Below are 20,487 nucleotides of genomic sequence, written 5' to 3' on the forward strand. Positions count from 1 at the left end.
CGTATTTCTTTTACTTTTCCAGCTATTTTAACTTTTTTTTTTTATTGTATCTGTAAATTTTGCCATTATTTTATTTTGTTTAATTTTTTGCGTAAATCGTTTTTCATTCAATGCACATTCTTCAATAAATTTTTGACGTAATTCTTGTCCGTTTATTTCGACATTTAATAAAAAATCTGCTATACTATCGGTTGCAGCCTGCCCACTTGAGATGTTATATAACAAATTATTTTGTAAATCTGTTTGAAAAGGATTGATATTCTGATTAATTCTGTTTATGAAGTTTTGAATTTGTAAAGTGCTTTGTTTAATTTTATTTTTTTTTAGATCTTCAGTAATATCTTGACTTTTTTTCAAGCCAGTTTTATCCAAAACATGCGTAATAATTTTCGATCTAAAACTATGATTTTTACACCAGCGTTGCGGAGCTGCAATAGAATTCGTATTGTGAATGATACTGGTTAATCTGTTGAGCGTCCGCGTTTATTGTTTGCTCTAATGTTAAATCTACTGGCTGTCTTGAGAAAGCTTTCTTTGTTCTCTTAACACCAAAAGAACCTTTTTGTAAAACTTCTTTCAGTCCTGGATGAGATTCATCAACTTTTAATAAATTGTCATGATATTTAACAATATAGCGAGCGTAATTAGGTTGATTGAGAATAAAAAACAAGTTTCCTATTTTAGGCAAAATGTACTTAAATAACTCTAAATCTGCAGTTCTAATACTTGTATTTAGCATTAAATAATAGTCTACAAGTCTTATATAAATCATATAATACTGTGCTGTTTTACCATGCTCACCATTCATTGTTTTCTCTTCATACTGTTTATAATTTTCGAGTAATTGTAAAAGTTCTTCATCAGTTATAGCTGGAGTCACAACTTGATTTTGTTTGAATTGAATAAGATAATCTTTTACATGATTGCTAATTATTACATTGAATGTATTTAAAAAACTTTCAAAGTGTAACATTTTTAAAGCTAGGGAAATTAGTGGGTGTAACCTTTTGCATCGATTAAAGTGTTTTCCAGTTAAAAAACCACTAACTGAGCCACTTGCTAACATTTCACAATCGACCATGATGTTTGTCAATCCACAATTATCGATGAATTTCCCTATGGCTTTAAAATAAGCCATCATTATATGGAAAGAACCTATGTGTATAAAAATATTATCTAGTCGTGGAGCTTCTGTGCATTGTAATTGAAGGGCGATTTTAGCAATAGCCAAGTCGTATGTAATTTGTATATATGTCTCTCCGCACTCGTCTGCAATTTTTTGGCTTTGCTGCATTGTATGTAAAACGACAGGTGTACTTGTCGGCGATGAATTAATAGTTGTTAAATAGGATATTTTTTGAGTTGCAGTTTCATCTTTATAAATTAAACTATTAAACCCAACCCACATAGGTATGTTGGGAATTTGTAAATAATGACAAAGTACCAATGAAAGATAAATATTTTTTACGGTATCCAAATTATCTGAAATTGAGAGACGCTTGACATCGTTAAGAGGTAATAATGTTTGATTTAAGTGTAACTTTTTTGAATAAGATGGTAATTCTAGAGTTATATATGGCATCAAAAGTTCGTCTTTTTTTCGTGCTACTTGTGTATTAGTGGAGCATGTTGGCATATCAGTACTACTATCATTATCTATTTCAATAGTTTCTGAGGGTCAACATTATGTTCATGCATCTGGATGTCTTGAAATATAATTCCCACGGTGTCATGTAAAGTATCTTTTCCTGTGCTTGTATCAACAAATCTATCAAAATTATTGTAAGCTACTCCTGTGCATAAGCCTGGTCTTTTTACTATATCTTCTGGACAAACTTGTGCTTGATTAGTCGGTGTAAATGTCACTTCAGTTTCCAATCCTTCTATAGTAGTATATCCAGCGCAGTGCCCATATTTATTAATAATATTAACAACTTTTTGCTATTCGTAATACTTTTCAATGTCATACCAAGGCAAAGATGTTTTGATGTTTTTATTTGGCCATTCGAAACAGCATAAATCACATCTTGCGAAAAAGAATTTGCCAATCGCTGGCAATGTGGATTTCGCCTACGTCGAAAGTTATTGCCATTGACAATGAGTAGAATGGAATAAAAATCATTAAGCTCTTTTGGAATAGAACATTCTCCTTGTATAATGTCATTTGCTGTAACTGTATTACAAATTTTATTTTTTTGTATTTGTGTGATTTTGTTTCTCAAAAGAAGTCCTACTTTCTGAATTATGTCGCATTCTTGTAGATGTATAATATCCTCCTGTTGTAACATGTGTCCTTTATATGGCTTAACAATTTTTTTCGGTTGATGATTACTACTCTAATCTTTTTTTGAAAAGTGTCAGATATTTTTTGTTCCAAATGTTTCGTAGAAAATAAATCTGATGATGATTGAGAGCCTGCTGCAAAGTTATTTTTTAAATTTTCAGTATATAATGCACACAACGTATCTAGCAAATAACATTGTTTTTTGTCAATTATATTTTCTTTAATAAAAACACATAATTCTGTAAAAGCATTTTTATGCTTATTTCTTGTTAAATACCACTCTGTCTGTTCTTTTGGACGTAAATTTCTACATTTAGTTTCATATAAAACTTTACAAATTGAATGATAGAACATCACTGCATTTTGACATTGAAATTCATGAATTTTTTGGAGCATCGATATATCTTCTGCATCTGTTGCTTTAGATTTAATATTTTCAACAGCGCTTTCTCCTAATGAATACAATGCTTGCCTTCGAGATTTATACACTTTTCGATTTTTATTGCAAAAAAAACATAATATTCTGAGGCGTCTCCTCTACCTCTACCTCCATGCTTTCAATTGAAACTTCATCTTCTGTACTTTGTTCGACAATACTTTCACTGAAAGAATTCATGTATAACAGTTAAAAAAATAAATGTTATTTAGACAAGCAAAATGTTAGTATATATTTTCGAGCTTTATAACTAAATTTTAAATGTATTTTGAAATATTTGTGACCTTTAACCAAAACTTTTCAGAAAAATATTTGAAATAAAATATCAGTGAAAAAATTACATATACAAAAATATAAATTAACTACATCAAAATGCAGAAATAAAATTTTTAAATTACATTTTTTAATGAAAAATTACTAATAAATTACATTTAATAACTTATAATTTACATTTTCATTAAAAATTTTGAAAAACAAAAATTTTTTTCAAAGTTATGTATAGAAATGTTTACTTACTGTTCTGTAAACGATGGATTCACTGTAAGTGCTGATGGCTGTGCTACAGATTCACTGGTAGTAGATTCTGATGGTGATTCTGATACAGATTCACTTGTTTCTGGTGTCTGTAATGTACATGGACTTGGCTGTGATGTAGATGTTGTACTTTCTCTGTATTTGCTCATTAAAGCAGTAAAATTTTTGTAGCATTGCAAATGATAGCAATGAAAGTCCGTGACGATCGTTGGTAACCCACACAGCACGGGGAGCTCCCAGGGAGTTCCTGAGGAGCTCATAAAATTTTTCATAAGCTTTATTTGAACTTCAAAAGAACTCGCACGGAGCTCCTCGGGAGCTCCTATGTCCGCTTTTGAGAGCTCCCTGGGAGCTTCATTGAAGCTCGCAGGGAGTTCAGAAATTATGTTTTAATAGCTCCCTGCGAGCTTCAAAGTAATTCCCGGGAAGCTTCTATATAAGCTCCCCGGGAACTCGTACGTCCACTATTGCGAGCTCCCTGGGAGCTTCATTGAAGCTCGCAGAGAGTTCAGAAATCATATTTTAATAGCTCCCTGCGAGGTTCAAAGTAGTTCCCGGGAAGCTTTTATATAAGCTCCCCGGGAGCTCGTACGTCCACTATTGCGAGCTGTCTGGAAGCAGCGACATAGTTCGCATAAAGTTTCATTTGCGCTCACAGGAGCTCAGAAATCGTATTTTGAGAGCTTCTTGCAAACAAAAATAGTTCATGCGAAGCTCGCCGAGAGCTTCTCAATCCGATTTCGCGAGATTCTTATTTGTACTAATCACTATATATTTTATAATAATTATTAGAAACATTTTAATTATTATTTTATATCTTGAAATAAAAAGTATGCATTTTACGCATACAAAAATACATTAATAATAATAATTTGCAATAATTAGATTCAAACATGAATAACTTTGTTTTAATTAAGAACTTTTTTAATCTATCTTATGTTATAATCTCGCTAATCGGTCGTGTTCATGTTGTCTCGATTAACAGGCGACGTAAAAAAAATTAATTAAGCACATTATGTGGATTCATCGTCGTTTTTCTCTTGAAACGTTACAGCCGTGGATCCCACACGGATGGCATGCTTTCTTTTCCATCTATCACCGGCATGGTGAAACCATACCATAACTTTTTTTTCTATCTCACTCCGGTTTGTGTTGGGGTGTTCTTTTAAAACCGTCTCTGTAAAATTATAATATATCATTCATTAATTAAATATATGCACAATAATGAGAATATACACATAACATATAAGTACGGATAAATTATATACCAATGAGAGTTTTAGCCATTTTCATCCCTTGAAAGGCAAATGTTTTTTTCCGCCCTGTCCATGAATAATCACGCGCCAACGCATCCGAAAATATAGTACTCAAAATGTTGCTCACGTGTTTGGTTGCAGTTTTGCCACCAATTCGAACCATAAAGTGTTTCCATCACATAATAAGATATAAATATATATTAATAAGATCGTTAATATAATTTGTGAGGCATTTATTTTGTAGAATGACTCGATTAGAGTTGCAGTTTACACAGGCATACAAATGTAAGGGTCGGAAAAAGTATTAATTTCCATTTACATAAGCAACATTTTTACGTCTTATTATTAGAACTTTACTTTTTTAATACCAGTATGCGCGTAAAATTCCTTCTTCTTCTTCTTGGCTTCTTCTCGGTATAATCCTATATATTTTGTGTGTGTGTGTGTGTGTGTGTGTGTGTGTGGGCGCGCGCGCGCATGTGCGTGCTTCGGTTTTTAGCTGATTATGGTATATCGACTGAAATATTTAAGATATACTCACAAATTGTGTGCAAACAGCATTAGATGATAATTGGCTTTCGAATGCATCTACTGCATTTTTCGATTGAAGATGGAAGTCCGGCAATGCATCTATTTCAATCTGCCTATTTTGTGACAGGTTGCGATTTTCATCTCCCGACCGAGCCACTTGAATAAGGTAGTTAATTTTCTTTTCCAGCTTCAAGAAGCGTTCCTGATGCTCCTGTCGACAATGTTCTGTAACATCAAAATAGCGTGTATAATTATATGCGTATAATATGTATAAGAACGCTGTAAAAGATTGAAGGAAAAGCAGATATTCTTATTACCACAGCAGGAACATTTGGCTATTTTCTTGATATTTTGCAGAGACAAATTGTTGAAGGACACTGAAAGGGGAAAAATAGTAAGCTTTAAAAGTACTATATATATTCAAAATGTTATTAATAACAGTTTATCCGGGGCTGAATTAAGGGGCCTGAGTCACCACACAGAGAGAAAAAAAACCTTAACTATGTGCTAATAGTGGAAAAAGGAGACTATATAGGTTATTATTAGATTAGTAATTATAGTTAAAATTACAATCTGGAATTATAGTTCTATTAATAATGGAATTACTGATGGTAATTTGAAATTATATTATAGCAATTATCAGGTACCTACTTACAGTAATCGTAAGTATTTTTCATATTCCATTGTCAATGATACTATTATTAGTTTTAGATAGTACTTCTCTAATTATAATTTCATATATCTGTAGTCCCCTAATGGTAAATTTAACTTTTTTTCTCTCTGTGTATCGATTTTTTATTTTCTCTCTGTAATTATATATAATATATATAATATATATATATAATATATATTATATGCATAAGTTCCGACAGTTCCGACAAAGTTTTAGCTGTTTCGACGATTGGCGCATCCTGCAGGTCCTACAGGTCTGACAGTTTTGACGTATGACAGCTCATTCTCTTCGTAAAAAGAGAAGTTGTATGGAACATCGACCCATTTTTTTTCTTTAAAAGTTACAATTTATAATTAAAATTTTTCATTTTATTAAAAAATATTTACATAATTATAGTTATAACTTTTAAACAAAATTTTAAAAAATGGCTGGATATTCCATAGATTTACAAAGAGAATAAACTATTACACATCACAATTGATCTTATGGTTAGACCCGTATATACGCCAACCGTCGAAACAGCTAAAATTGTATAACATTTTATACTTACACATCACAAACGTTTACATAAGAAAAGTATATTCTTAAGAATATTTTTGATGTAGTACTAATAGCAAAAAAATGTATACATATTTCAGAGGAAATTAAAAAAAATAAATAAAAATGATGGTGACCCAGGCCCCTTAAGCTGCAAAGTATCAAAACTATACATTTCTCAACTGACTGCAATTTCGACAATTTGCCAAACAGAACACATAAATAGCTACACCAAATAGCCACATTATCGTAATATTTTATAGTAACACACCTTTGTTTTTGCTCAGGCTTGCCCGTACTTGAACCGGTCTGCGATCCTTGAATGATGTATTTTCATCTAAAATGAGAGTGAGAATTATGTATATATACTGGTTGCAAATAACGTTTTGAAATTATTGTCAATAATGTTATTTGCAATACGTTAACTAAATATAGAAAAAATATCGCATGTTTTCTCGAAGAGTTCATTTTTTTCCAGATCTTCATCTGTATCGGTTGCACATTCTTCAGTTGTCACTATTAAAACAATATTTTCATTATTTATATACATATAACATATCTTACACAAATAAATATATCGCTCCTGATGGCCATAAAAAATTGATGAACTTGAAAAATAAATAACGTTCCCGTTAAAATAAAAAGTAAAATTACCAGATTCGTTGGCGGAGTAATCCTTGTCGCTGGACTCATTATTTGAATCTGTGAAAAAAGATTTTTCACTATACTACACCTATAATCACATTGAGACATTGACACGCATATGCAAGCATGCATGCATGTGTGTTAATAGTGGTCAAAAGATGTGCATTATTTACAAACGTCGGTACATAAATCAATTTGTTTCTGCAATTTTAATTAGTTATTTGTGTTTTTTTAAACCATGTTTATATTGAGAAAAATTTATATTTAATTTTTATTTTAAAACTTCAGCATGACTCTTAAAATTATTTTCATTTGAATTTTAAAATTATAGAATCGTGAATTATATAAAAATAATAAAAGTACAGATGATAAGTAGTTACAAAAATATAAGATTACAAAATAACAACAAAATAATACAAGGAGAGTGAAACGGTAATATGGATTTCAATTGGAATAAACAAAAGATTCAGAAAGCACATCAATTGAAATAATATGAATGTAATAATATGAATGTAAAATATAATGAAATAATATTAAAAGATTATCAGTACGAGAGTACTATTCAAAAGTTAATAAAAACAAATATAGGAATGTTGTTGAAATGTCAAAATTGAGATATAATGATGGAATTTAAATATATTATAATATGTAATAATTGTAATATTAAAATAGTGGTTGAAAACATTTTGTTGTATGATATATACTTATGCAATATGTACGCACGTGAAAACTTTTACATAAAGGCAAAGTGGAGAATAAATTAGTATTTTACCTAATTGTTTAGACGTTTTCTTCTTGTTTGTATCATTTATATAGCCTGACGAAGGCAGAGTCTTCAGTTTTTGCTTTTTGCGTTTATCTGAAAAAAATATAAATACTTCATAGTCAACCAATATTTGAACAAGAATATGTTCACTTTATTAACTAATTACATAATTACCAATTACGATATTAATATTTTATATAAAAGAATTATAACAAGTATTTCTATATATAACAATTTGATCGATGTCGCGAACGCACAGGTATACATATGCACTCAAAAAAGAGTTTGATTTATATTAAAAAACGTGTACTTGAATAAGACAAAAGAAATATTACGACAATTATGGCTTATTTATAGTTCCAAATTGGGAATTGCATATTATTATATGCTATGAAATTATATAATAATTGCTAGAACAAAATATATTTATTTGTAGCTAATAAATATTTTTCTTGTCATATTTCAACTACATTTCTTAATTTTTAATTTTTTTCTGAGCGTTTCATAGTTCAGGAATATAAGGACTAAGAATTATGTATGTAAGGAACTGGATAAAAATGAGGATATATAGAAGGATACCTGAGCCACTACTTTTATTGTCGCTACTTTCATTTGAAAGAACTTTGCGAGATTTCGTGATTACTCTTTTTCCTACGAGTTTTGGTGTCGTACTAATAATAACGTTCTCATCTGCCGTCGACCACTCTACGGAATCCTTCTCTGCTTGTTTCGCAATAGTATATGTCTCTACATAATTATATAACAAAGTATAAAATGTTTACAACAATATAAATGTACGAGAAGTGTATATATGTTCATTCCACATGGTTCATCAATTTTTTAATCTCTGTCTTACGAATAATGGTAATCGATTTATGTTATTAATTGTTGCCAATCGACAAATAATTCGATCGATAATACATAATAATGCAAACTTCTTGACCCTCATCGATGAAATAAAACATTGAAGTTAAATTTCTCGGCGGAGACGGTCTATAGTTACACTATTATTGCCCATATAGATATCATTGGCAATTAAAATTTATTGACCGTAATACACATAACGTAATATATCTCAGTAAACACTGTTTGTTACAATAATATAACATGGTAGTAACAAGTAATATAACATAAGTTACTTATATGATATAAAACCAGGGTTGGCAAAAAACTTGTTTTTTTCATTTTAAACAAAAAACATTGATTTTTTTATTTAAAACATGTTTTTTTTATTTTATACGTGTTTTTAAGTAAAGTAAGAAAAAAACATGTTTTAAACAAAAAAAACATGTTTTAAACAAGCAAAAAAAACACTTGATAGCTTTGATCTGTGTAATCGTAATGTAATGTAACCGTAATCGTAATGTAATGTTCTACCACTCGCGTCTTTTTTCTGAGGAATCCATTAAAAATGTTAAACCGATAACATGGTGGCTTGCGTTAAAAGAAAATGTTAATACTGTAACGTTTGACTTATTGTTAGTTGAGTAATAATTCTTTATTAATATATAAAATTATATATTCTTTATTTTATTTTGAGTTATTAATTTTAATTAAATTTATAAAAGTAGGTATTAAAAAAATACCCAATATGCAATAACTGCAATGCAATTCCCAATTTCAATATGTTATTGTTACCGTTCATTTTTTCGTACTTAAATGTTTATTATTTTTTTAGTTAAAGGAATAACATTATTTAATTATTTGCAATAGATAAAATGTAAAATGCAATGTGTTATAATTTAGATTTTAATAGTTTGTGCAGATAGCTTTATAATTTATAAGTAGTCTTTAATATATTCAATTATATTGATTGTTATTTAATATATTTAATATCCAAAAATAAATATTCTGTTAAAATAATACTTATCTTATTATTTTTATTTCATTATTTATATTTATATTTTTATATCTATATGTTACATATAAATATAGATAAAAAAACTAAAAAAATTAAAACAAAAACCTTTTTGCAGCATTAGTTTTGCACGTCTATTAGTTTTTGTTTGTTTTTGTTTTTCTTTACAGTTTCTTTTTCAAATAATCATATGTTTTAATTGCAATGTTTTAAACAGTTTTAAACAGTAGTTTAAAACTGTTTAAAACAAAAATGTTTAAAACAGTGTCCACTGTTTTAAACATGTTTTAATCAAACAGTTTTAAACAAATTGTTTAAAACATGCCAACCCTGTATAAAACAGAAATATATCATATGTGTTGCAATGTAATATTACAATGTTACTTATATGATATAAAACAGAAATATATCATATGTATTACAATGTAATATTACAATGGTTACTGTATTAAATATTAATGCAATTTAACATTATTATATTAATGTTATATAAACTTATATATATATATATATATATATATATATTACATAATTAGATTATAAAATATTGTTAGGATTTGTAATATTGTTAGGACTTATAACATTAGTTTTTTTTTTATTAATACGAAAATTTTATATTGCAATAATTTATAAAAATATTTAAAAAAATTTCTGTTAAACTAGAAAAAAAAGAAAGAGATATAATTAGAAAAATAAAGAACGGATTTTTAATTAAAGCTTTTATTAAAGTTTTTTTCATATTTTTAAGTCACATTCTAAAGTTATAAAATACATTTGTGTATACATATATTATAAGATACATTAATTATAATACCAATATATACACACATTTATATACAATACATATACATTATTCATACAATATATACTGTTTAATGCAAATTCTCGCGAAGATGTTTTAATTGAGATGGATTCAGTTTAGTATGCGAGATTTATATAATTGCTGATTTATTTTAAGTTGAACAATATGAGTGCTGCGATGGGTGGCAAAACACCGCACGAATCACCGCTTAGTCTATAATATTACAAAATTGTCAGTATAATTTCTCGAATAAATTCGCGTCACAATTAGTTCAACTAATTAATTATATAATTAACTTACACGACAGCGGAGAATAAATTTCACGATAGCGAATATAATTTTGGCTTCACACGATAGCGATTCTGAGCGAATTCTCTTTCTCTAGACGTCTCGACACACACACACACTGAAATCTCGACTTGTTCTCTTATATAATTCTTCCGTACTAAGGGATCTCTCCCACCCTACCTGTAGTGAGCGCGTGATTCACAGGTGATCGTCGCATGGTATATCGAATGATTGTAATTTCAGCTATATGTTCCAACATATACAATATATACATTTATACAATATATACATACATATACAGAGTGTACGCATACATTTATACATATATAATACATTACTCGCTATAATCCATAGACATTATTAAAATACAATATTATATATATACATTTGTATATATGTATATTATAATATAATGTATTATAATAATATATATGTATGTATTTATATATTTTTTATCATTACTGTATATTTAACAATATATATTATTTAATTAGCGACTTTTCAACTCACATGTTATTTAATTAATTTAATTTAATTTGCCTTTAATACATCATAGATATAATTTTATTTATAATTAAATAATTATAATCTATGATGTATTAAAGGTAATATTATATATTTATCTGAATTAAAAATTGATAATTTTAAACATTTTGTTTGTACTTTTTCAGCTGAAACAGTAATAATAGTTTCAGAAGTGGAAGAATTATCGATTACAACTATATTTAAATTTTGAGAATCACAAGGTTTTAAAAAAAGAGAATGAGTATTACTAATTTTATGATCGCAAAGATATACGTTTTCATTTTTTAACACAAATTTGTTTATCAGAATAATTTTATTATCTGATAATATTACGCAATTATTTGGTTCTTTCGATGAAATAATAAATTTTTCGTATTCTACCTTAGAAACTTTAAGTAAATTTTTATAATGTACAATAGGATATGATTTCTTAAATACTTTTCTTAAAGGAAGTGCATTTTCTTCTTCTAATCGATTTACAAGTTGTTCTAAAGGTTTCGGTGAATTTTTAATTTTTTGTCGTAAAGTTTTTAAGTAATTTTCAAATGGAAAGCAACTAAATTTGTCAAGACAACCGAACTTTTTAACTTCATTACTTAGATGTACCAAATTATGAACATTATATGCCATATTCTCTAGACCATATAATTCAGAAAAATGTGATACAAAATAAAGTAGTAAATTATGAGCATAATCATTCATTGATAAACATAATTCTGAATGACATAAAATTCTTATTGCAATACTAAATGTTAAAAAATGCGTATAATAATCTTTAGACAAAACATTCTTTAAAAGTACTGGTCCAAGATATAGTAAAAACTGCCGAAATTCAGTTGCTTTCCATCTTCCACAATCTTCCAAACTTCGTGGTAACTGTGCAAATTCGTATGGTATTGAACCTCTTGTATCCAATAACATTTTAGAAACGATTTTTTGTTCATTTACTCTTAAACAAATATTTTTTGGACCTTTAAACCAAATATTTAAAAGTCGTTTCATAACACCTAAACAAACTAAATGCATATAATCCAAAGCTATTTGAGAAACCATACCTATGTGTAACTGCTCTAAAACAGATGTATCTGTATGATGTTCAATTTGTTGTTTATTGCGAAATGATTCATCGGTTCTGAGAGTACTATTCCATTCGGGAAAAATTACATAATTTTTCCATTCTCCTTCTTGAATACACTTACTACATCCAAAATAACCCGAATGATTTTTTGTACATGTAATAAAAGCTCTGGCAGGAGCATCGCAAATAATGGCTTGAATTACAATTTTACAGTTTGTACTATTAAAATCAATGCCATTTTTTTGGATATTGATCATTTCATTAACAAATTCTTTAAGGTATATATTTGCATTAATCGGTTTTGAAAGACCATAATGCATACCAATAACGACAGGATTAGTATAAATTGGCTTACATATTAATATTAAAATAGGCCAAAACTGAGACCCTGAACTTTTAGATATTGAAATACCGTCACAATTTATTTGTATTTCAATTTTGTTTGGACATGTTTCAAAATATTTTGGTAATAATTGTTTAATGCCATTTTCAACACCAAAATGGATATAAAGTCCATTATTAATACTTTTAATATTTTGTGTAATTGCTTTTGGAGTTTTCATTAAAGTTCGTGCATCGCGAGGCAATTCATCTTTATGGCCATGAATACGAAGAAGTTCTAATAAAAAATTGAGCGCTGTACGAGATATATTTTGTTGTATAACCCATGACCTCAAATCATCAACTAAAATTCTTTTTTGTATTGGCAACTTTTCACTAATCGAAATATCAGAATTAACATTAATATTTACATTATGTACATTAAAATTAGTGTGAACGATATCTTTATCAATAATATGATTATTTAAGCTAACATTTAAATTATGAGGTACATCAAATGTAGTAATCATATTATCAATTTTATTTTCATTCTCTATATTATTATTATTTGAAACATGTCCAACTGTAAATGTTTCAATTTTATTACTATCTCTATTATGATTTTTGAAAACTGTAGTATCAGTTTCAGAAGTTTCAGAAATAAGTAATTGATTAACTCTGCGTTTTGATAAGTAACGTATCTTTCGGCATTTTGAAACTATACTACACGTGAAACTATACTATACGCGATTAATAGATTAAGACAATACCATCAAGAGATTATTTAAATGGTGAGGAGAGTCTGTCTTCAAACAATGAAGATCCTTCATCGATGGTATCAAGGCAATATCATCGCAAGGTTAGTTGAGTGACGAAGAGGCTTTAAATCATCTTCTACAAAAATTTATTCAGTTGCACTAGTCTAAAAATAAAGAACAATTATTTATAACTTAAAGAATACATATATTACAGAAGAAAATTATCTACAATAGTTGGAAAAAAATAATTTACCTGTTGCATGGATTGCCGCATAAACAATCTCTTCTTGCATAATTGAGGACTGTGTATTCTCAATATCTTCTTGTCTAATTGATGATTGTGTATTCTCAATATATTCTTGCTTAATTGAGGACTGTGTATTCTCTATCTCTTCTTGAGTAATTGAAAACTGTGACAAACATTCTAAAATTTTAATATAAGAATTATATGTATATCGCACATAAAATACTTATCAAGTTCATTAAATTACATTTATTATTTATTTTTCTTTTTTCTAATATTTTAAATTTAATACCTTCTTTATTATGTTTACTAAGGTGATAGTGTTAATGTTGAGTGGATATAATGGATCTTCTTCGGATTCACTTTCTGAATAATATATATATATATATATATATATATATATATATATATCTGTGTGTTAGATATTTTTTTCTATATCCTCTATTTAACTGCGTTTCATCTGTTGATACATAATTTTCATTTTCTGCAGCTTTTCGTGCTTTATTTATCTATCTGAAATATTTAATTCCGTTAAGATGATCAAATATAATAAGAAGAGACATTTTTATATGTATATAAAAAGACTAAAGTATATATTCTTACACTACAATATTTTCCAACTTTTACTGGGAGCAGCGATCATGTTTTAATATCTAGTTCGATACGTTTGATAAATAAAGATGTACAATTTTTCATAGTTGGTGGCGGCCACCAACATAATATCTCATTATCATCTTTCTGGAACCCAATTTGTAGGAATTTCGGATACAGCACCATCATCAATAAATGTTATAACAGCATAAAACATATTTCTGAAAAAAAACATAAAATATTTTATAAATTATCTTATAATTTTATACATTTTATCGAAAAATTTTACAATATATATTATAATAATCAATGACACACACATACACCTGTTGCATGGATTGCCGCATAAACAATCGAGCGTGCCAAAATATGAAAGTGAGCATCTTAAAAGTTGATCATAAAACGTAGAAAAAATTCTTTCCTTTTTGTCAATAATTTTAGGACATTACTTGAGTTAAAGAGACTTCAAGTCCCTCTATCTGGACACAAAGTTTATTCAGTGACAAAAGCAGAGGCGATGAATATCGAGTGTACGAGGAACTTTCTACAAAAATATGATGAAAAAATTGAGAGTGAGAAAATGTAATGCTATACGACTATTTCACAATGATGGATTACGCGGGTACGTGCTTCAATACGGTATAATAATAATTGGATAATTGATTCAAGTATCGAAACTTATTATAATAATGGCTTTTACCTGTGTGGAACAGACAGATAACCTTTAGTTCAAAGTCGTTCAATGCAGCAAAATACACGTTGGACAAAACTCATGTAAGAAACCACAAAATTTCTGCATGGCTTATCTGGTATTTTGCCAGATAAAAGCGGCCAAACGGCGACGTAAGAAAGGAGGGAGCGAACGACGGATAATGTTCGGATAAAACGTTTTTCCAGCGTATCAATGTGATATGTATTTTCATATACAGAACCGGAATTACAGTTACGCGGAACACACACTAACTGATCTTTGATTACAATTAATCAAACGATTACAACCGCGTGTCAACTCTCCTACGTCTTCTGGGACAATGACCACGAGACCCACTGTTGCCAGATTGCCAGTTTCGGAACGCGCAACAAGCCAGCTTGCTCCTCTTTTCCCTTTCCTACGGATAATCCTGCCTATCGCAGGCCGAGATGTATGCGCAGTTGCTCCTTGCGCATATCGTGAGGTGCGTGCGCATACATCTCAGCCTGCGATAGGCAGAATTACCCGTAGGAAAGGAAACAAGAGGAGCAAGCCGGCGAGAAAGGACAAGTTCTCGTGGTCATTGTTGCAGAAGTTGTGGTTTCTTATACGAGTTTTGTTCAACGTGTATTTCGCTGCATTGAACGACTTTGAACTAAAGGATATCTGTCTGTTTCATCGCACAGGTAAGCCATTATTAATAAGTTTCGATACTTGAATCAATTATCAAATTATTATTATACCTTAGAGAAGCACGTGTCCGCGTAATCCATCATTGTGAAATAATCGTATAGCATTACATTTTCTCACTGTGCAATCACGGGATCGCGTTCGCGGTCTAGTGCGCGTTAGTGGAGTGTGGAAGTGCCAGGAAATCGATTTGACGTTTTCTTATTCTTTGGAGAGAATTAACACCTTTATTTTTGGCGACGTTCTGTCGGACGCGGCTTTACAATAATCTTAAATGACTCGAAGGAAGTACGAGACAAGAATTCTGTGCGTGTGCAACGAGATTACTGATCGAACGCTTACGAGGGCAGAAACGATAGTGAGTGAGGGAGCTCCGGACACGCGGCTTTATCTCGCCGACCTTCTCGAAGATTCGGCGAGAGAGAAACAAAACGATATTCGCCTCCAGACAAAGGCGCTGACAATTTTGGAACGATTGGAGGGCAACATTGTTGTCGTGATTATTTTGTGAGCGAGCGTTCGAACGGCTGCGACCGTTCGAGTCTATTGTTTCGAGCGCGCCTCTCGCCAAAGCGCGCGATCGAGAGAGCGTGGACGATCGCGATTGGCGCGCGGTCAGAGCAGCGCGGCTCTCGCGCGCTCTATTTAAACGCGATACATTATAATCTAATCTTGGGACACGTGTAAGCGCGCACACACATTCATATATACATACACACACACTGCGTTCCTTTTAATTCGCAACACTCACTCTCAATTTTTTGATCAATTTTTGTAGAAAGTTCCTCGTATACTCGATATTCATCGCCTGCTCTTGTCACTAAATAAACTTTGTGTCCAGATAGAGGGACTTAAAGTCTTTTCCACTCAAGTAATGTCCTAAAATTATTGACAAAAGAAAGAATTTTTTCTACGTTTTATGGCCAACTTTTGAGATGCTCACTTTCATATTTTGGCACGCTCGATTGTTTATGCAGCAATCCATGCAACAGAGTGTGTGTGTGTGTGTGTGTGTATGTGTTATTGATTAATATATATTGTAAAATTTTTCGATAAAATGTATAAAATTATAAGATATAATTTATAAAATTTTTTATGTTTTCTTTCAGAAATATGGCTTATGCTGTTATAAAATTTATTGATGATGGTGCTGTATCCGAAATTCCTACAAATTGGCTTCAGAAAGATGATAATGAGATATTATGTTGGTGGCCGCCACCAACTATAAAAAATTTTACATCTTTATTTATCAAACGTGTCGAACCAGATATTAAAACATGGTCGCTGCTTCCAGTAAAAGTTGAAAAATATTGTAGTAAGAATATACTTTAGTCTTTTTATATATAAATATATTTTCTTATTATATTTGATCTTAAAACGGAATTAAATATTTCAGGTACATTAAATAAAGCACGAAAAGCTGCAGAAAATGAAAATTATACATCAACAGATGAAACGCAGTTAGGTAGAGGATGTAGAAAAAAAATATCTAACAGGTATATATATTCAGAAAGTGAATCCGAAGAAGATAACGAAAATAATGCAAATAATCGCGATAACTTAAGCAGTCAACTTAAATCGAAAAATCGAGAGATGCCACAATGGCCAAAATCTACGAATAAAGATGCTCATTATATCCACTCAACACCATCACCTTCGACTAGTCAACATAATGAAGAAGAAGGTATTAAATTTAAAATATTAGAAAAAAAGAAAAATAAATAATAAATGTAATTTAATAAACTTGATAAGTATTTTACGTGCGATATATAATTCTTATATTAAAATTTTAGAATGTTTATCACAGTTTTCAATTATTCAAGAAGAGATAGAGAATACACAATCCTCAATTAGGCAAAAAGATATTGAGAATACACAATCCTCAATTAGACAAAAAGATATTGAGAATACACAGTCATCAATTAGGCAAGAAAAGATAAACAATAATACTCAGTCCTTAATTAGGCAAGAAGAGATAAAGAATAATACACCTTTGTCACATAACACAAGAAGTGATAGTGAATACAAGAAATGAACATTTAATTGAAGAGCATTTAATTCAAGAAACATCTGTAATTCATAATACTGAAGGTAAATTAATTTTTTACATAAATTTCTCATTGAAATTAAATAATTTTGTAATAAAATTGTATTTATTACAGCAAATACAAGAATCTTAGTGAGAATGGTTGTTGAGTTAAAAATACAGCTGAGAGATATAATTCAGCATATCGATAGGATTACACCTACAGTAAAACTAGTTTCTTCGACAGAACGGATAAAAAATTACTTACCATTGAAATCGATCGAAGATATAAAAATCATGGACACTCATCTACAACAAGAAGACTTCGTTGACGAATATGTAAGTAAAAAATTTAAATAAAGAAATTTTTATATATATTTTATGTTAATTATTAATATTATAATAATTTCTTATTTTGTATATTTCAGAAAACTTTTTTGCATAAGATAGGTGGTCATACACCTAGAGAAAATATTCGCAATGCTTTAACACGAATATTTTCCAACGAATGTAGCATGAAATGCTCATGGAAAGGACGACGTCAAAATTTTGCAATTTATAAATTGCGTTTGATTACTATTATGAAAGATATATATATATATATATATATATATATATTTGTGTGTGTTTGTGTGTATCTGTGTCTGTGTGTGTATATATATTTCATTAATTACGATAAAATAAATATTTAAAAATATTTTTTTTTTGTTTCAGAAATTATTTTGGAGTTACATTTAACTTTAACTGAAAAAGAATTGGACGACACAGCTGCCGAATGGTTCCGCTTTGCTAAACAACGACATGATAGAGAGTTAAAACAGTAATCTACTCAGTAATTTTAAAAAAAGTACAAAAGAAAATATTATCGTTATTTTTAAGACTTGCAATAATATGTTTAATCTTACAAAAAATAATTTTGTTTTTAAGTTTTTGCAAATTAGCTTTTAAAATGTGACATTGTTCTTTTTATAAAATAATATTTTTTTTGTGATACAAAATAGCGAATTCGATTGGATGTACAGTGCCGCAGTCATTGCTTCGTTCCTTGTGGAGAATTCACACTGCGTCTGATGTTCGATGTACGACATTCAATATCTAATAGAAAACTATCTAGATTCCAAAATATTGTTAGTTATAATCATTAAAAAATGAGCTCTTCTATTGGATATTAGATGTCATACGTCCAACATCGGACGCAGTGTGCATCCTCCATAGGAAACGAATCATTGACTGGCAATATGTATTAGTGCGCACATTAAAGATTATTGTACACAAATTTACAATAGTATAATAAGTAATTAAAACAAGATAATTATATATGTATAATAAATGCGAATAGTTATCATTATTCATATTGAACAACAATAATAGTTCTTACAGTATTAATTATTTTACTTTTTTAATTACTTAATATGTCTTTGTAAGTTTGTATAAATCTTTATATGTACACAAATTCGCATAAAAAGTTTTAGTAATATAAGTATTATACAAGATTTTAAGTAGACAATTTATAATTGTGTAATTTAATTACCTCATTTATGTTTGTCAAAAAATTTGTTTTGTTATTTTTATAGAGTAATTTAAAAGAAGACATATGTACAAGAAAAATATTTCATTAAAATAATTTTTGCAATATATTCCTTTAATTATTTAAAAATTACCTTTCATAAATAAAAAAAATAAATATAATATATATACATATAACACATTTACTTTATACTAATATAATATAAACATTATTTCAATATGTAACTGCAATATAATATCTGTTATATTACATGTTACATTTATGAGTGGGAAATTACAATTAACCAGTAATTTACATGTAATACTTATGTTTATTACTTGTAACATTCCGCCTTATTGCTTTTATGTAACATTAATATAACAGTGTTTACTGGGTATTTTATTTGTACTCCTAATAATGCGCGATATGCATTAATTAATTTTAACCCAAATAGTTGTCGTAAAAATCCAATTTTCTTTCATATTTCTCTACTGCTGTAAAAACCGTAATAAATTATTGAAAAATGACAATCGAACAAATTTAAGAAAAAATAATGGCAAAAAGGCATGTTCATCTGGATCGGGATTGAAATTCGGATCTTTTCAATATCGCGTCGAATGCTTAACATTTCTCAATGTGTGTCATTTTCAATGATCATATCAGACTTGATTCAATGAAAATCGTTCATCGATGTATCGGGTTGGACCAGATTAGATCTATCGTGATCTTTTCTATTTTTACTCGGGAGTAAATGCTGTTGAAGAAATAGTTTTTTGTAACAATAAATAGAAATCGATTTACCATATGGTCCCCACAATTTGTGAAAGGGATGCATGATCCACTGGTCTTCGTACGGTGTACATTTAGCAATCGCTTTTGATAAATTGATGGTTTTTGGTGGCCACCAACACATGCGTTCTTTTTCTCGTACCCATGAAGCCGGCACCGCAGCGCAAGAATTCTCAAAAAAAGTACTACATACATCTGAATACGTTATATGATAATTAGAACATGATTAGAACAATATGATCGTGCAAGTTTATGTTTTTAATGTATTATAACTAAAACAATTCCTTTTACCTTCATAAATGAATTGATGTTTTATTAATAACTAGCGTTTCGGACCGCGCTTCGCGCGGTCCTCAAAGCCTGCATCTTGCATCTTTATAAAAAATATTTATAATTTTTTATTCAATTTATTTAGTATTTTTTTATTTATTATGTAACAGAGAAAATTAGGTGTTCTATCTTTTTGACCGCGAATTATTTCTACATTTATGGATTGTTTTTCGTGAAACAGGTACCAAAATGTTTCTAATGTTACGGGGATGGATTTTATGTGATTTTGTTTACATAAATGTTTCCATAAAAAATATGTGTGTTTGTGTTTGTTTGAGGAAGCTATTTTCGTTAAAAAAATTGTTTTCAGATTTCTATGCCAATGTG

The 20,487-nt window shown here is 29.2% G+C and overlaps 2 protein-coding genes, 1 long non-coding RNA gene and 1 pseudogene across 3 annotated transcripts; all 4 read right to left on the bottom strand.

The window, feature by feature from the left end:
* Positions 1–27: 27 nt before the first annotated feature.
* Positions 28–1,636, bottom strand: LOC145939302 (uncharacterized; annotated as a pseudogene).
* Positions 1,637–2,756: 1,120 nt separating this feature from the next.
* On the bottom strand, positions 2,757–3,430 carry LOC145939388 (uncharacterized). Its single transcript, XR_014425821.1, has 2 exons — positions 3,237–3,430; positions 2,757–2,886 (listed from the first exon to the last, which is right to left on the bottom strand). It is a non-coding gene; the product is annotated as an uncharacterized LOC145939388 (long non-coding RNA).
* Positions 3,431–4,134: 704 nt separating this feature from the next.
* LOC145939387 (uncharacterized) lies at positions 4,135–4,780 on the bottom strand. Its single transcript, XM_083043656.1, has 2 exons — positions 4,523–4,780; positions 4,135–4,431 (listed from the first exon to the last, which is right to left on the bottom strand). Exons 1-2 carry the CDS (start codon positions 4,671–4,673, stop codon positions 4,268–4,270), a joined length of 315 nt encoding a protein of 104 aa, XP_082899782.1. The 5' UTR covers positions 4,674–4,780; the 3' UTR covers positions 4,135–4,267.
* On the bottom strand, positions 4,777–20,185 carry LOC145939386 (uncharacterized). The gene is made up of 7 exons (XM_083043655.1): positions 19,843–20,185; positions 7,669–7,755; positions 6,906–6,953; positions 6,672–6,767; positions 6,523–6,588; positions 5,359–5,418; positions 4,777–5,266 (listed from the first exon to the last, which is right to left on the bottom strand). The coding sequence occupies exons 1-4, from the start codon at positions 19,952–19,954 to the stop codon at positions 6,673–6,675; spliced, it is 342 nt and encodes a 113-aa protein (XP_082899781.1). The 5' UTR covers positions 19,955–20,185; the 3' UTR covers positions 4,777–5,266; positions 5,359–5,418; positions 6,523–6,588; position 6,672.
* Positions 20,186–20,487: the final 302 nt, after the last annotated feature.

This window comes from Prenolepis imparis, unplaced genomic scaffold (genome assembly GCF_030444845.1).
Source record: "Prenolepis imparis isolate NDT839.2.m4 unplaced genomic scaffold, iyPreImpa1.0 SCAF_8, whole genome shotgun sequence".
Lineage (NCBI taxonomy): Eukaryota > Metazoa > Arthropoda > Insecta > Hymenoptera > Formicidae > Prenolepis > Prenolepis imparis.

What these genes read in the sequence shown, in the direction of transcription:
- LOC145939387 (XM_083043656.1), bottom strand. Translation starts at nt 4,673, where the DNA reads ATGGTTCGAATTGGTGGCAAAACTGCAACCAAACACGTGAGCAACATT. An exon ending in AATGGCTAAAACTCTCATTG is followed by an intron (nt 4,432 to 4,522) that starts GTATATAATTTA and finishes ATAATTTTACAG; the next exon opens with AGACGGTTTTAAAAGAACAC.
- LOC145939386 (XM_083043655.1), bottom strand. Translation starts at nt 19,954, where the DNA reads ATGTGTTGGTGGCCACCAAAAACCATCAATTTATCAAAAGCGATTGCT. An exon ending in CAAATTGTGGGGACCATATG is followed by an intron (nt 7,756 to 19,842) that starts GTAAATCGATTT and finishes TATTTTTTTCAG; the next exon opens with ATAAACGCAAAAAGCAAAAA. An exon ending in GAAAACGTCTAAACAATTAG is followed by an intron (nt 6,954 to 7,668) that starts GTAAAATACTAA and finishes CTTTTTTCACAG; the next exon opens with ATTCAAATAATGAGTCCAGC.